Below are 16,836 nucleotides of genomic sequence, written 5' to 3' on the forward strand. Positions count from 1 at the left end.
TAGAACATTTTTGCTACTGGTAATAACCTAGTACAGAGGTGATATTACACAAAAGTGCTACACAACAGTCCTTGAGTAAGCAAGAGAGGATGGAAAATGGCATATTAGCTTTAGATGGTCAGCCTATATTAACAGTTCATATTATAACAGATTATAACACGAGGGAAAGCAAAGTGTGTGAGAACCAATACAGGCTTACTGGTAGATTTCATGGTGGAAACATATAAAAGTTGACTGTTTCTATTTTGGGGGAAAATTAAGAAGCAAGTCATCAACTAAAAGTGAAAACGCCAAGAAGTACTGTAGTACTTCTATATACTATAGACAATATAAAGAAGGCCTCTAATACAGTAAGCTAAACCAGGGAATGTAGCAGCATTGCCTACATCAGGCGTTTGGTTAGAGGCCTAAATTATCCAAATAGAAAATGAAGATCACTATATATTCAACTTCCACAATGTGATGTACATATATGTCTATATTTAATACTTCAAACGAAACATCTTTTATTATATAACTAAGAAAAAATTTTTAAATAATAACAAAAAGTAAAAGAAATTACTTCTGCCTGATCCCAACTTGATAGCTTTTTGGGAGTGGCACCAGGAGTCTGATCAGCTGTTTGATCCCAACGCCGTTTTCGTTTTGATGGAGGCTGGGATGCTGCTGCTCCATTGACGACTTTTAGTTCTCCAGCTTTAGCTTTTTCTGCTAGCTGTTGCCTAATTTCTCTCTGAAAAATATTTGAATAAGCAGTGATATTTATCTTTAAAATGTTTTCAGTACCTTAAATATAGTCATTTCTATTTAACATACTACTTCATACTTCATTCACTCTCTTTTCAATGCTTCTGGTGGTCCCATTCCTTATTCTCCTTTTGTTTTATACAATGTCCTTCTTTCTGAACAATACATACACAAGCAAGTACAGACTTTATAACTTAGAACACCCTACTTTCTGAACAGTTAGTGAGGTGAATTATCTTTAGTCATTTTACAGTAGAAAACCAAAATGCTTCCTTTAAAAAAAAGGGTTTTTTCCAAAACTCACATAAACAACAATTAAGAAGACTACATAAGATTTAACAAGTGGTAAAAAGTGAAGATGATAAAATTGTTATTACAACTATACATATTATTATGCATAATGTGGTCATGACAAATACACATTTAATTTACCCTATGATTTTAAAATGTAGCTCCATTACTCTAGTTTAATCCATATAACAAATCTATTAATACACAATAAAGTTGTGAGGCTTACTGTTAAAACAAAATGGAGAAATCTCTGCAGACCAGCAGGAATCCCTAAGACTTCTCCACCCATATCCATAATGAATCTTATGGGAGAATCAGGGATTTTTCAAGGAATAATTTAACTATGATTTTTCTCCAGACAAAGTTTCACATATCCACTCTAAGATACATATGTACACATATGGCCAGGGGGCCAGGGACTAGAAAAAGACATACAAATATGAAAAGTTTAATTTGAGAGGTGGTTGAATTTGCAGTGAGGTTCTTTCTCAACTTAATTTTTATTAATACTACTATAATACTACTTATGGCAAAAGCAACAAAGAGGAAATACAAAAGTCTCTCAATCTGAACTTTCTTTACATTCCTTCACAACCATTAAAATAAGAACCAGGTTCACACACCTCTTCTTTAGTCAAATGCTGTTCTCGCATTACATCCATGTAAGTCCTAGCATTCATTTTAGGATCAGGGGTCTTCCCTCCTGCAGAAAGAACAGCAACAGGACAAAAGTACAATAAATAAAGGATAATTAGGTTCAGTTGATTTATCTGCCCTGCTCTAATATTATGTTATTCCATAATCATTTAATTTACTTTTTGATGGAAAACTTTAATAATTATACATCTTACTTTTTATTGAGTTTGCTGATCAATTTAACCTGTTTGAACACAAACATATCTACAGCAGTTTAAAACAAGTATTTTTATGCATATAAAAACAAAATGAAAGCACAGTTTAGAGTCTTCAGAAGTGATGGGTTCCTGGGTTGCTAATCCGGAATACGTACACTTTCGTGCCTTTGTCTCCATCAGCAGTTCTGACTTCAAGCAGCAGAATAGAAGCCTAGAAAATTATCTCTTTACCATTAGTAACACTTTGGAAAGATATCTATATTCAAAACATTACCTGTTGCAAGCTGTTAAAATCCTGACTACAAATAACTATGCCTAGATAAGTTCTTCATAACATTCTAAAACAGTTAACAGTTTAGAAAATCTAATTTCTAAAAATATACCTATAATCTTATTCTGATGTCACACATTACTAAAAAGGGCTTCATGCTTTTTTTAAGGTTGTTTTTCTTTTGACCCACAAACATACTTTTATTTTCTTAGAAAGTATAAATTACAACTGGAAATATATTACTTGAGATATATTACTTCTACCAGTTATTATGATGCACACAGAAGAAAAGTGGTATACAAAGAGATGTGTTAGTCTCTTGGTTGTAGTTCTAGTATTTGCTTTCGAAAATATTTTAAAGAAGCCCGAGCAGTATATAACAAGGTGCACAAAGGCACACCACGCTTTAGAAAAGTGGTAATAAGCTATACAAGTAGTATAGCATCACAATTTAGGAAAAAAAATAATAAAAGTCTAAGACATTTCCTATGCTGAAGATCATGCCCAATTGGCAGTGTCATTCTTTCTGACACTAGCTCTGATAAGACTTCCTTTGGATTACTTTTTCACCATAATCTAGAGAGGATGTGTTGAACTGCACCCTTAAGAATGCAGACAGGACTGGCATATAGCAGTACTGCTGTAGGAAAGAAATTAAGGACAGTTAGTATGGGCCTGTGAATTCTGACATACATGTTTAAATCATTTACAATTAAGCAAGTAAAAAAAAAGAATATCCCTACTAATTCATGCAGGCTGAAAGTCTAATTTGTAAACCTGCAGCAGATTCTAATTTTAAGAAACAGGCACCTAATTTTGATTGTGAAACTCACCTGAGGAAAGCTTCCATCAGGCTCACTATGCCCCTTGGGCTGACTTGCACACTAAAATTAGCAAAACAGACTCCAACTATTAAAAATATCAAAATCTTTGTATATATATACTTTTGTTTTAACTTTAAGTAAGCTTAGAGCAAAGTAGGTGCATTTACTAAGCTATATTTAGAGCAATATGGGGGGAGCTCCAATGTGAAGAACAGTTTTCAAAAGTAACAATCCTAAAAATCTAGGATTTGGAATGAAAACTTTCAATAATTTGAAAATATTTTGAGCAGAAACACACATTTGTTCAAAGCATAGAAAGCGTACCCAAAACAAAAGTAAAAGAAAAACCTTTAACCCTTTGCGTTTCTATGGCATTGGCTCATTATTTTCTCGTCCTTCTACCTGGAAAGAAAACTTGCATTATAAAGATGAAGAATATGGCATCTGTGACTTCAACCAAATCTATACAAATCTATATTAAGGGGAATTTTAAAAAAGAAAAGTAAATTCATAAGCATGCCAAAAAAAATCAAAGGGCTAAAGACAACTTAATACAAATAAATTCCGAATACTTATAGAAAAGTGGGAAAGGATTACCATCTGCAAAAGGATCAAGACGCTCTGGGGAAATTATCATGGTCCGCCTGTGCTTTTTGTATTCATCTTCCCGGTCTGCAATCTTTGGAGGTCGGTGCTCAGCAAATGGATCATACTGAAAAGAGGTGTGTCTCACTTATTACTCTATTAAACAAACACTTTAATCATAAATAAAAATCAGAACATTATAAAAACATGGAAAAAAATGTCTAAGGGCTACTAAGACATATGGAAATGAGACAATATACATCGTCCACATTTCCAAAGTTCAAGACTTCATGAGACGATTACCTTTATAAAATAAACTATCATTTCTAATTCTTCCGAATCAAAATTCCCTAAAACATTCTAGGAATTGATTTAAAAAATCTGTGAGCTTCCATGGCATCTAGGACATTCACTTTTTTTTTTTTAGCTACTTAAATAAACCATAGTTAAAAAAAACTCACCTGTTCTGTTGACTGTGGTATATCATTAAGCAATGCCACAGGGGCATGATATCCTGGCTTCTTCTGACCAAGCAAACTTGTAGATGATGAGTAGTCATCGTCATCCTGCAATGAAACACCCCCAAAAAGCCACAAACAAAACTGTCAGAACTTAAAAATTAGAAAAAATATACAAATTCAACAAGAAATCAAAAGACTTACTAACAGTGTAGTGTGTACACCCTCATTCATAAAACTTTTAAACACTTTTTTAATCTTTCCAATTCAAAAAGTTGTTCAGGAAGTTGACACTAAAAATTATTAAATGAGGAATGCTTTCTGCAGAAGACAACTCAAAGTAAATATGGAGAAGGAAAACATGAGCATTTCATTTTCTCAGAGAATGATGAAGTCTGTTTTCTAATTTGGCAACTACAAAAGAACAGCTTTTTTTTACAACTCTCCGGTTTCCTCATTTTTTTTTTTTGGTTTGTTTGTTTTTAATTCATGCTTTTAACATGATTAAACAACCACGGAGACAAGCAAAAGTTTTAAATGTTGTTTCCTTCCCTAGTAGTATGTTTGAACAGAAAAATGTAACATCACAATATATCACTAGTATAAAAGTGCAACACAAAGTAATTCTCAAGAAGTCTCTAACACCTCATATATTTTATTTAAAAATGAAATGACAATTTCCTCCTCAGCTTCTGAAATACATAGCCGTCATTGTCTCTTACCATTAGGGTATGATAATCAAAAACAGTAGTCCCTGACTGGCTTCCAGAAACTTTAACTTTGGGATTAAGTTTAATTTTAACCACCACCCTTCCCCCACAAAAAAATACAAAATATAAAGTAAAACATGGCTTGAATTCCACAAAAATAATCATTTTGATTACCTATATACACAAAATAAAGTTTGTCTATTACTGAAACACAAAAATGGACAAACAGGTATTTTACACCAAATTTGGATGCTTGGGATGGTTTGAAGAAATATAAGATAAGTGGAATATATAAAAAATATTCTGAGGAATATAATTCAAAATGAGAGGTGGTCATCCTCCAGAGCAACTGAAACAGATTTTTTAAAAAGCCTATGAATATAAATAACAGAAACATTAAGATTAGGGAAAATCAAAAACAAATAGGAGGATGAAGTATAAATCAGAAATCAACACAAGAACAGATGGCAATGTACATTCATGTCAGTTCTCACATTAGCTATTCTATACAGAGCTTGGTAAATTACAGTAGAGATTTACTTTACAAAAGTTAATGATTTATAAGTGCTTTCATGGGTAGTCTTTAACCAAGATTCAGAACTCAGCACTTACAGTAAAGTTACTGAATCTCAGAGAAGGATACCTTCACAGTTATATCCTCCAAAAGAAAGACATTTTTTAAACTCCCTTCCAATCACAAAAATGTCTCCTAAAATTTAAGCAGATGACTCAAACACAGAATTCCTTTATATTTCTTACTCTCCCTCAAAAAAAAAAAAAAAAAAACGCTTGCTTCTTGTACAATTTGTAACTTACATCTTCAAGTTCAGTTGCAGCAATTGACGTCACATATCCAGCAAATCTGCTATCACTTCCACCATAAATTTCCTGGTCATAATAACCTGTAGAATCAAGGCCCACTCCTTGAGCTTCATCAAGAGCTGCCTTCTTGCCTTGAATTTCTCGAATCTGTGCTTCAATATCTATGAGAAGAAAATACGGACTTTCTTAATTTCATTTCCCAAAGAACTCTCAACATAATGCATTTCTTTACTGGGTACTGTCCAAATATTTCCCTAAATACAGACAATTTTAAATAAGTACCATATAAGGGATTAATAGAACTATACATAAAGTACTGGTTTTTAAATACATTTAATACATATCCATCTCAACAAACAATAGAATAGGAATGTACAGTTACTTTCCTATTCCAACAACGAATTACTGTCACCTAAAGAATGAGTTAGCAAGGTTTCGCTATAAATTACTGTTGAATTCTAAACCTTTCCCAAACTGAAATAATACTGTCTATGTTGACTATGGACCTAGAAACATACTCAAGATTATTCAACCTAACTCTCCAAGAGATGTAAAAATATCCGTACTAAGGAGAGTGGTTCTCAAACTTGAACGCACAACAAATCACCTACAAATTTTATTAAAACACAGTAGGCCTGCAAGATTCTTGGATATGACACCAAAAGCAAGAACAAAAGAAAAAAAAAAGGTAAATTGTACTTCATCAAAATTAAAAACTTTTGTGCACCAGACATTATGAAGAAAGTTAAAAAAAAAAAAAAACCTATAGAATGGGGAAAATAGTTAAAAATCATACATCTGATAAGGGTTTAATATCCTGAATATGTAAAGAACTTCTACAACTCAACAACAAAAAGTCAAAACCAATTAAAAAATGGGCAAAGTACTTGAAAGAATAGACATTTCTCCAAAGATACACAAATGGCCAACAAGCAATTGAAAAGATGCTCAGTAAAATATCATTAACCATGAGGGGAATGCAAATCAAAACCACAATGAAATTTTAAAGAAAGATACCACTTCACACTCACTAGACAAACTACTATGAAAAAATAACAAATGTTGGAGAGGATGTAGAGAAACTGGCACCCTCCTCCACTGCTGGAGGAGGAATGTGCTGGGGGGAATGTGAAACAGCACAGCCACTGTGAAAACAGTACTGTGGCTCCTCAAAAAGTTAAACATAGAATTACCATATGACCCTGTAATTCCACACTTAGGTATATACCCCACAGAATTTAAAGAAGAGACTCAAACAGATACTTGTACACAAATGTTCACAGCAGCATTATTCACAACAGCCAAAATGCAGAAACAACTCAAGTGTCCACTGATAGATGAAAGGATAAACAAAATATAGTATATTAATGCACTGAACATTCAGTCATAAAAAGGAATAAAACAGATGGACAGACGGATAGAAATAAACAAGGAAAGAAACAGCAAATGCTGCAAAACGCTAAAACTGCTGGATCTGGGTATGGGGGTGGTTATGTTAGAGTTCTCTGAAAGGGTTTTATATTATTTTTGCCACTATCCAGTAAATTTGAAATCATTTCAAAACAAGTCTAAGGGAGGAAAAAAAATGAAGTGTTGATACATGGCACAACATGGATGAACCTTGAAAACATGTTAAATGAAAGCCAGACACAAAAGGATAAATACTGTATGATTCTACTTATTTGATCCTTTTGGAATAAGTAATTTATGGAGTCAATAGATTAGAGGTTACCAAGGGCTGGAGGTGGGGGTAGGGGTAGTTGTTGCTTAATGGGCAGAGTTTCTGTTTGAGGTAATGAAAAGTTTCAGTAATGGATGATTATGCTGGCAGCACCATAATTACATCATGACTGTAATTAATACCACTGTACTCTTAAAATGGCACATTTTATGTTACATATAACCACAATAAAATATAAATTTAAAAAATTTTAATGTATGTTTTCACACAAAAGGCAGTAGGCCTGGGTGGAACCTTAAGTGTCCGTATTTCTAAAGCTTCTAGGAGATGTTCCGGACATCAGAGAAAACACCCTGAAGAGTACAACAATAAAGGACACAGTCTAAATTCTCTAGCACAGAATTCAGAGCCCTGTACAATTCTGCTCCAACCTACCATCACATTAGTTTTGCAATTAAGAGTTTGAGCTCTGAAATCAAAATGTCTGCCTCCAAATAATGGCTCTTTCTCTACTAACTAATAAGCTACTTAACCTCTCCATGTCTCAGAGTTCTACAATGTAAGCTTTTTATAAGGATTGAATTAAATAATAAATGTCAAACAATTAAGCACTCAATGAACAAACCCTTGCCACATCTCTCCCCAAGCACTATGTTCTATCTGTAACGCTGGCATTTAGAAGATGCACATCTGGTGAAGGAAGCATCAACTCTCAAGTGCTTCCCAAACTTCCTGCCAGTATTTAATTTTGAAAATTTTCAAAACGAAAATAAAAGACCTTGATACGGTATCCTTTAGTATAGAATCCATCTTCAAATATCCCCAAATCTCCTACTAGCATCTTTTACAGCTCTTTCTTTTTGAGCCACGATCCAATCAAGAGCCAGGCATTCATGGGCAACTGATTGTACACTTTGGATCTTTGGACAGTTGTATGGTATCTGAACAATCTCAACAAAAAATATAAATAATTAAAAAAAAAAAAAAAAGCCAGGCATTGCATTTAGTTGCCATGTCCCTTTAGTCTCCTTTAAATAAGACTGCATCTTACAACTTTTTAATGTCTTTTCTGACATCAGCTATCTTTAAGTTACAAATTAATGTTTAATTTTAATAATGTGAATAACACAAAGATGTGTAGGTTCTACTGCAGAATGATTTCCACATCCTTACGAATAACTTTCAATTCTTGCCAGCCCATTAGCGTCGTCCATCTAAATTAAGTTCTTTAACAGGCAGTTTGAAAACCTCAAAAACAAAGATTCAAATGACATCATCAAATTGTCCACCCTTCCCCCCAACCCAACCACCCCACCAACTAAGGCAATAAACTTTCTGTAGTTCCTTAGATGGATGTGGTTTAAAGCAGAAAATGTAACGACCCCCACCTACTCCAAGGCATAGCTGGGCCACATTTCTTATATCAGGTGAAAAAAAAAAAAAAGAGAGATCTCAGGAACTCAAAAAGATGAAATGGTTTACTGCCAAATCTAGCAGCAGAGTTTGTGACTACATCTCAAAATTCTTAGTGTGTGCCACAGCACCACCACCTTCACAGATATTACTTTTTCCTGCATTTCTCTCCTCAAAACTTACAGCAGGCCCAAGTTGCCAGGGAACTCTCCCAAAGGTTAATCACAAACAGAAATATCCTCATTTGAGCTGGGTGTTTCATTTTACTACCCTCTCTACTTTTGTTTTGTTTTTTAAGTTTTATATAATAAAAAAGTATTGTTAAATCCACTCTCCCCCTACATACTTTTTTCCTGGGAAGATTACACAAGAAAACTCTTAATAATTAGGAAGATTCCCTAAAGACTGGATGGAAATTTACCCTTTGTTTTTTCCTTCCTGAAATATTTGAGGCTTTTTTTAAAACCACCGTATGCATTTATCACTTTTAAATAGCTTTTTTAAAGGACCACAAACGCTACTGCAGTAAGATGCCAGCAAGGAAATGTAAAGGGGTTAATCAGGCCAGCCAAATAGTCTGCAATCCCTCCTCTACAGCATTAGTGTAGTACGATGACCCACCAACATGGGAATCAACAGGTGCACCTGTTACAAAGCTGAATCCTAGGCCTCAGACACACTAAACGAGAACCTTCAACTTAAAAGCCCAGGATTCCACACTGTTAAACTCCCTAGGAAATAATTTTAACTGTCTCCTCACCCCTCCATATCCAGCTTCAGGTCATCTCAACCAAATTTTCCAGTTTAAAGTATCGTTTTATATTTTTTCTTCTGTGCTCATATGCAACTAAAAAAACAGGAAAGGGGTATAATTTTTAAATTTAAATTGTAATAACTTTAAAAATTGCATCATACCATACATTTATCACTGTGCAACTTACTTTTTTGCCCACTTAATACATCAAAGACAGCTTTCTTATTTTCCTTCTAAAGCACTTTTCCATCCTAACTTTTCAGCAGCTAGTTTGCCCCTTATTCTGATAATATATTTATTCAAGAACTACTTTCATGTACTGAATTTTGCCTAACTTCAAGTAGTTGTTGGTTAGCCACAGAGTTTTCTAATTACAAAGGTACATATATAATGAGTTAGTGTTTGTATATTATCTATGTAAATCATAACTGGATTCCTATTAAATCAAAGTTTAGTAATAAAATTACCCAGCCCAAGGTCTTCTGGGGCTAGGTAGCTGTTTACTAATTAATAATTCCAAGGGGAGTTCATTACTAAATTTCTATAAGCTGTAGGTGAATGTTTACGTGCAAACCAGGCATGGTTTTCTGTATCTGCTTTTAACTATAGGTAAAAAGTCCAAAAAGCTAATGGGTTTTGTTTTGTAAACCACAGATCATTTATATAAATATCATGTTATTCACAAAATTAAGACACCAGATTCCATAAAACTCAGCAGCTCATTATGCCAGTCACAAAAAGCAAACAATTAAAAACCAGAAGTCAGTAATTATTTCTTAACAAATTATACGCCAAAATAGCAAACATAATACACTCAAATATTTACAAGCAAACACACAGCATTACACTCACAAATAAGATAACTTTGTATTGTGAGGTTTCATTTCCAAAATAAATTTTTTTAAACTGTGGAATAATAAGAATTGATAAAACTAGAAGTGGGATACTCTGTCTTCATTGTTTTTCCTATATTTTTCTGTATGCCAAAATACTTCATAATAAATAATTTTTAATCTGTAGAAATATCTGAACCAATTTTCCAAATTTTTCTCTCTCCCATCCATACCATAAAAGTTTGAAATCCCACAGTTTCAAATTTTAGCAACATTTTAACACCTCTGCAAAAATTAAAAAGCTGTCTCTAACTCCATTATTTTCAAAACTACCTAACACTAAATCATAGCTACCAGCATGCAGGTATGCTTGTACTTTCTTAAATATGAACAGGTTAAAAATGCACACAATAGATAATTTCTGGTAACACGATCTATGCATAAGATTTTCTGGCAAGTGTGAATAAGAAATGAGAAGGAACATATAAAAAAGTTTCAGAGATCCAAAATATTAAATAAAAGATTTGAGGAAGCAAAGAAAGGAAATGTTTACACTAATCTTTCCAACAGAGAGAAATCCTCTGATGCAACAGCCTAATCCCTTTTGAACTTAGACACCCAGTTCAAGACATTCATTTGTGAAAATAAACAAAAATGGACCCTGCCTGCTGGGCAAGAGACTAGAACCCCCTGGTGATTACACATATAAATGCCAAGAACTGGCATTCTGGTGGGAATACCATTCACCCATGTGAACCAGTAAATAAATTCCAATCTCCACATTCTTGTATGTATCATTAATTTGTTCCTTTTTATTGCTAGGTAGTATTCCATTGTATAAATGAACTAGTGTGTTTATCCATCCATTCTTCAGCTGAAGGGCCTTCCTGTTGTTTCCAATTTGTGGCCATTACAATTAAAAGTGCTGTAAACATTTGTGTTAGGTTTCCTGTGGGCACAGAGGAGACTGCTGGGTCTTATAACAAATACGTTTTTAACTTTATAAGAAAAACTTAGAAGGCCCTTTGATGGGTTTGCTTTCAAAGTTTAAGAGCAGAGAAGAATTGAATTACTCTGCATAACAGTGGAAGAAGAATTGTGAGAGATTAAATCAAGGAGAGAGATGAGGGGAACAAGCAAGACAAAGAGAAGCTGGGACAAGTGAGATTAGTAAAACTCCATAATCAAACAGTATTAGAGAAAGAAGTATCAGGGGTAAAAATAGCTAATGTGACTTTCAAGTTTCTATTTCTATTTCTGGATTGAAAACCCCACTCTGTTCCTCCTCACCCTTCCCCCATCTTCAGTAAAATCTGATTTCGGGAGGGGAGGGGTATATGGTAGGACTCTTGGCTACCTACTGTAAGATTTAAGAAGGAAACAGGGATTTCCTGTCTCGTGACAGATTTAGAATCTTAAAACTCAAATTATGGATAGTCCTTCAAATTTCTACTGAGCTGCCATAGTTGGACACAGTTTAAAAAGAAAAAATGTTTCAGACAAGAAATTAAAGTACTATTTAAGTGACTTCTATTTACCTATGAGCCTGTAAAAGCTACAAGAAAGGAGCAGCCTTGAGGGTAAATTGTCAAGAATGAAGTTTTTCTTAAACCAGCATTTTTATTTTGAGGCAAGTATAACACTGGGTGTCATAAAAATATTTCAAGTAGCAGTTAAGGTTCTAAGAAAATTGTGAGTGTATATTTACTGCCACTATAATTATAGCAGGGGAGACAACAGAATTTCAAAGTTCTTTGTTAGAATATCTCTTTCCCACAGCTAATGCATCCTACACCTCAAGTATGACCTCAGAATTGTACTCAAGGATTTCCCTAGAGCATCTCTTGCTTGTAGGCCCCCTGACATCTTGACTGCAGTACTACTGGTGGGAGAATATAAAGAGTTCATGAAAGTTTCTATTGTCATCTTACCCTTTCCCTTTAGACTGTGGGAAACTCCACAGGACAAAGGTGCTGCATCAAATAAATTGCAAAGAAAAAGAAAGAGATGGAGAAGGAATCCATGGATTTAAAAAGATTTAAGATATCAACCGATGCATGGACTTTATTTGGATCCTAATTCAAACAACTGGAAAAACTGCTTGTAAGGCAACCTGTGAAACTGGAACACTGACTGACTACATATTTCCTGATTTGTTAGGTGTAGTACTGGTATTATGATTACGTTTAAGTCCTTATATTTGGAAATATACATGGAAACCTTTATGGATAAAAGGATATGATATTTGGGATTTGTTTCATAACACTGGGGATGGTGGAGATGAGCAGCATGCAGATTAAACAAAATTGGCATTAAAGATATAATTGTTAAAGTTAGATGACAGATACACAGGGGCTTATTTCACTATTCTTCTTACTTCTGTATGAAGTTTTCAGTAACTTGAACCTTAAAAGTTCCAACTCTCCTTCCCCCCCCCCTTTTCTGGCCACACTGGCCTTGCTAATTGATGAGGGTAATTTTAAAACTCAATTTACTCCAGTGATTTACAAAAAAAAAGGAAATGTCATTATCAACTGAAGCCCCACGAGATGATTTTTTTTTTTTTTTGGAGGAGAGGTTTGTTCCCTGGCATACTTTTAACTGTCAGTGAACAAATCCTTCATAGAAGGTGCAGAAGATACATGTTAATTAGATATGTTAATTAGCAGTATTAATGAAAAATTTAATTTGTGAGCTAACCCATCTGAAATCTCAATTCATCCAAAAAACTACGTTTTTTCACGTTTTCAAAACTTACTGTACTACTCAAAGGAGTACATAGTATGTGAATATATCTCAATAAAACTGCATTAGAAAAAGTGTATTACTTTTATAAATCAGTAAAAGGTAGTGAGTGTTCTGCAAACACTTTTCTGAGATAAATACAGCAAATATTTTATTGGGTTTGACATCAAAAGAGAGCACTACAAGACAAACTGGGGGTCTTTTAAAAAATGGGCAACATCTAACCTACTATTTGCATTTTAAACTAAGACTTAAGTATCAAACTCTAAGATTAAATAACCTATATGTCACTGATAGAAGGTCACATCTGATACAAGTGTTTGCTCCTCACTAATTTACTTGTTTCCCCTCCCAGGTCACTGATCCAGTGACTTTTCTTCTTTCTAGGTCTCTGATACGCTAAGCCAAGTTAGCAGCACTTCTTCCTTGATGCTCATTTATTCCTCAATTTTATTTTGGATCTTATTCAATTCTCCAACCACTGCTCACTGCATCTGACAGATGCACAGCCCCTAGATGTTAATCTCTCACTCATATCTTTTAGTCTGGTCCCTAAGTGACATCCATTCTTCACCAGCCAAAAGCAATTGGTGAACAAGAATTTCCCAAATATGAAAATCTTTTAAAAGATATCCCAGGAGCAGATAAAGTACAATATTCCTCATCTCAACTCTCAGACTTTTCCTTAAGCAAAGTCCCAATAGAACAACTAGCTCCAGTGTAAATTATTTTAATGAGCACTCCAGTGAATAATGAAAAATCATTTCCTAAATGATTAATTAACTTTTTCTTTTTCTTTTTACTGACAACCTTCATACTAGAAGTCTAAGGAAACCAAAATAATAGCTATTCTGAGCAAAGAAATCCAAAACTCTTAGTAAGATACAAAATAGTAAAACAGACCAAGTCCACCCATTCCTCAAACAAAAATCTATGGGAAAAATTTCTTCCGCTTCATGATGCCACAAAAATTCCAACTCAAGGAACGCTATCAAACCAATGTAAAGGATTTTCAGATAATCCATTCCCCCTTTCCAAAAGAGAGAGTAGGAGTGTGTTTCCTCGTCTGCCAAAGTCAGTCAATGAAGAACTGCTGAATGGCAATTTACAAAATGCCCCAAATGACTAAACTATTCCTGAATGAACAAGAATCATCTTTTTTACATTTTCCATTACAAAAGGTATGTTTTGTAAAGACAAAAGAAGTGCCTGTATACATGTCTGCACTAAAGCAATGTTTAAAGCCTAAATAGCAAGACTAGTAAGAGGATTCATTAGCATGTTTCTTAGGTTGCAGGAAGCTGGACTTCAGTTCCTCTGAGTGGCCCAACTATTGAATACCATTCACATACTGGTCCCAACCTACCATTCCAGATTCATCTTCTACAATTTCCCTGTTGCGCTATTTTCCTGCCATAGCAGACTACTCAAAACACGTATCACGACTCAACGCCTTGTTACAAGATGTTCTGGGGCTCAGATGACCTCCCAAATTTAAAACTGATTGATCTGTTCAGACTAAGGGCAAATCACCTCCTCCGTGACACCTCCTCTGTGAAATAACCCTGAGCATAAACTGATCACTCTGTTCCGCAGATTACTTGTACTTCTACGGAAGAATTCACTTGGCCTCATGAACAGAATGTACATGAATACATGTCTCTTTTCCCCAGCGGACTGTACAACATTTGATAGTCCTAGTCTCTGTTGACTCTCACAGACAAACATCAAGCCACGCATCTAAAAACGGAGTGTGAATAAAAGTGACTCTTTGGAAAAGAGTGAAAATATCAAAAATCGAAGAATACAGCACCAACTTCCCACGTCTTTTCCGAAAAGGGACCCTGTTTCCTATCATCCCTGGACCTGCTCTTAGTACTCCCTAATAGACTTCTATTCCCAACATGTTTCTAATTTCATATACTCCGTATTCCATAAAACCAACTAGTTTGAAACCTTCGGTCATTAATAAAATTCAAAGCGCCTTCCTCCTGTTCCACTTGCTCCCCAATAGCCAGTCCTCAAAGAAAAAGACCAATAATATACAAAAAAAAAAAAAAAAAAGGGAAAGGAGAAAAGAACTGTAAGATATTTCATTCCCAGATCACTTCGTACAAGAAAAACAAGTAAGAAACCTAGACGCCTGCAGACACACATACAGAATAATACAAGGTTAGGAGTAATAGGTTTTGGTCTAACCAAACACGATTTAGTACTGCTATAAAAGAGATTGCCGTATTTGAGTGCCTTTCTGACTCTTCCTATATATAAACTATACCAACAGCACTTCCAAACGGCTGAGATTTTCCTCCCAGGCCCGTTTCCCCGATCCCCGTTGCCCTAGAATCTTCTTCAGCAAGCCGTTTAAAAGAGGCCCACTCATCAAAGAAGAGAAGCAACACTCCAGCAGCAGCACCCAAACACAGAACAAAGCGCCTGTCGTTTAAGTAGGACGCCATTACACAGAACAGAGGCCCCCGCTGCTGGCGCAGACCTAGGCTCCGAAGCGCAGACTCGGCCTCCTACAAAACACAAAAAACAAAAAAACGCACACGGAAAGAGGCAGAAACTAGGAAGACAGGCTCTTAGTAGGCTAAATAGCGGAGAAAGTCCGCTAGCAGGCAAAGATGGCTTACCTTCGTGAGTCTTAGCGATCTTCGCCATTTTGTCCACTCCAACACACAGACGGAACTGGCGCTCCCAATAACTTCCGCTCGTCGCCGCAGCCACGGAGAAAAATAGCTGGGGGCTGCTTTCTGCGCAGGCGCTAAACGGGAGCGCGCTCAGTTGGGTGACACGTGACAGGGCAGCGGCCTATCTGGAACAGCGTGGCGCATTGTGGGTGTGGGCGGAGCCGGGGTTCGGCCCCGGGGCGGGTTCGTGGGGATCCAGGAAACGATCGGGTGACTTATAGTGATCTTAATTCAGTAATTTTGTCCTAAGAGAAAGTGGCTTCCACAAAAACAGTAAAGAACACTGTACCGAATACTATGGTGGATCTTCAACCCCCTTGCTCCAAAATCACCGGAAGGTGTCTGTCTTGGGGGCACAGAAATGCTTTCTTTAGCATTTGTCTCAGCTGTTCGACTACTTAGTTTTGGAGACAATCATGTCTTATACTTCGCGATATAATTCAAGGCCCGTTTTTCTTTTTTTAATAATTGCCTATCATTTAACTGGCAGTTCCGTTACAATATAAACTCCCAAACATTGAACCACACTAACAACCCAGTAAATTAGGCAAATTGTCGCTAATCCGGTTTAAGAAACGAGAGAAAAACTAGGATTATGATATTTCAAATGTGCACAATCACACGATTGCTAAATTGTTAGCAAGAACCTTACCGCGCTTTTAAAGCCTTTTAAATTTAAGAGTTTTTAGAAAACCTTTGCTAGTCATTATTAATACTGATGAAATGCTTTAAATTTTAAACGTCCTTCCTAAATCAGCAATTTTAAGAGATCACCTTACACAGAGATCTTTTTTTCCTATGCATGGGTATGATAGAATAACCGTGTACTGTCACACTGGCCTTGGCCTTAAGGGTTGGAAAAGCATATCTCAGAAGGGAAGTTGGGTACAGGGAAGCAGGCTGATAAAACAAGTAGGGGTCAAGGTTAGAGCCATCACAAAGGAAGAGTGTACCTCAGTGTATTAGTGAGTCACAACTTTAGTAACAAAAAAGTGAGATTTTATTATTAGCATCAATATAAAAATTAAGTTGATGGGAGAAAATTTTCAATTATTTTATTTTCATTTCTTTAAACAATAGTTGAGAAAGGCAGGTGGGTGAGCTAAGAGCATGTAAATAAATAGACAAATTATTGGTAAAATTATAGGTTCTTGA

General features: G+C 35.3%; 1 protein-coding gene across 5 annotated transcripts in view; it reads right to left on the reverse strand.

The window, feature by feature from the left end:
* The window catches only part of SF3B1 (splicing factor 3b subunit 1), a 31,816-nt gene extending 16,075 nt beyond the window's left edge, over positions 1-15,741 (reverse strand). For 2 of the 5 annotated variants that reach the window (XR_005218753.1, XM_037849148.1), the window contains exons 1-6: positions 15,625-15,741; positions 5,557-5,723; positions 4,034-4,138; positions 3,585-3,699; positions 1,662-1,741; positions 563-733 (exon numbers count right to left, since the gene is read on the reverse strand). Coding sequence is in view for 2 of the 5 variants with exons in the window: in XM_037849148.1 (XP_037705076.1) it covers positions 563-733; positions 1,662-1,741; positions 3,585-3,699; positions 4,034-4,138; positions 5,557-5,723; positions 15,625-15,652 (666 nt within the window). In the remaining 3 variants the exon portion in view is untranslated. Of the gene's footprint in view, positions 1-562; positions 734-1,661; positions 3,509-3,584; positions 3,700-4,033; positions 4,139-5,556; positions 5,724-15,624 lie in introns of those variants that run through there. The other 3 variants (XR_005218755.1, XR_005218754.1, XM_037849149.1) reach the window with 3 other exon arrangements.
* Positions 15,742-16,836: the final 1,095 nt, after the last annotated feature.

This window comes from Choloepus didactylus, chromosome 9, assembly GCF_015220235.1.
Source record: "Choloepus didactylus isolate mChoDid1 chromosome 9, mChoDid1.pri, whole genome shotgun sequence".
In the NCBI taxonomy this organism is placed as follows: Eukaryota; Metazoa; Chordata; class Mammalia; order Pilosa; family Megalonychidae; genus Choloepus; species Choloepus didactylus.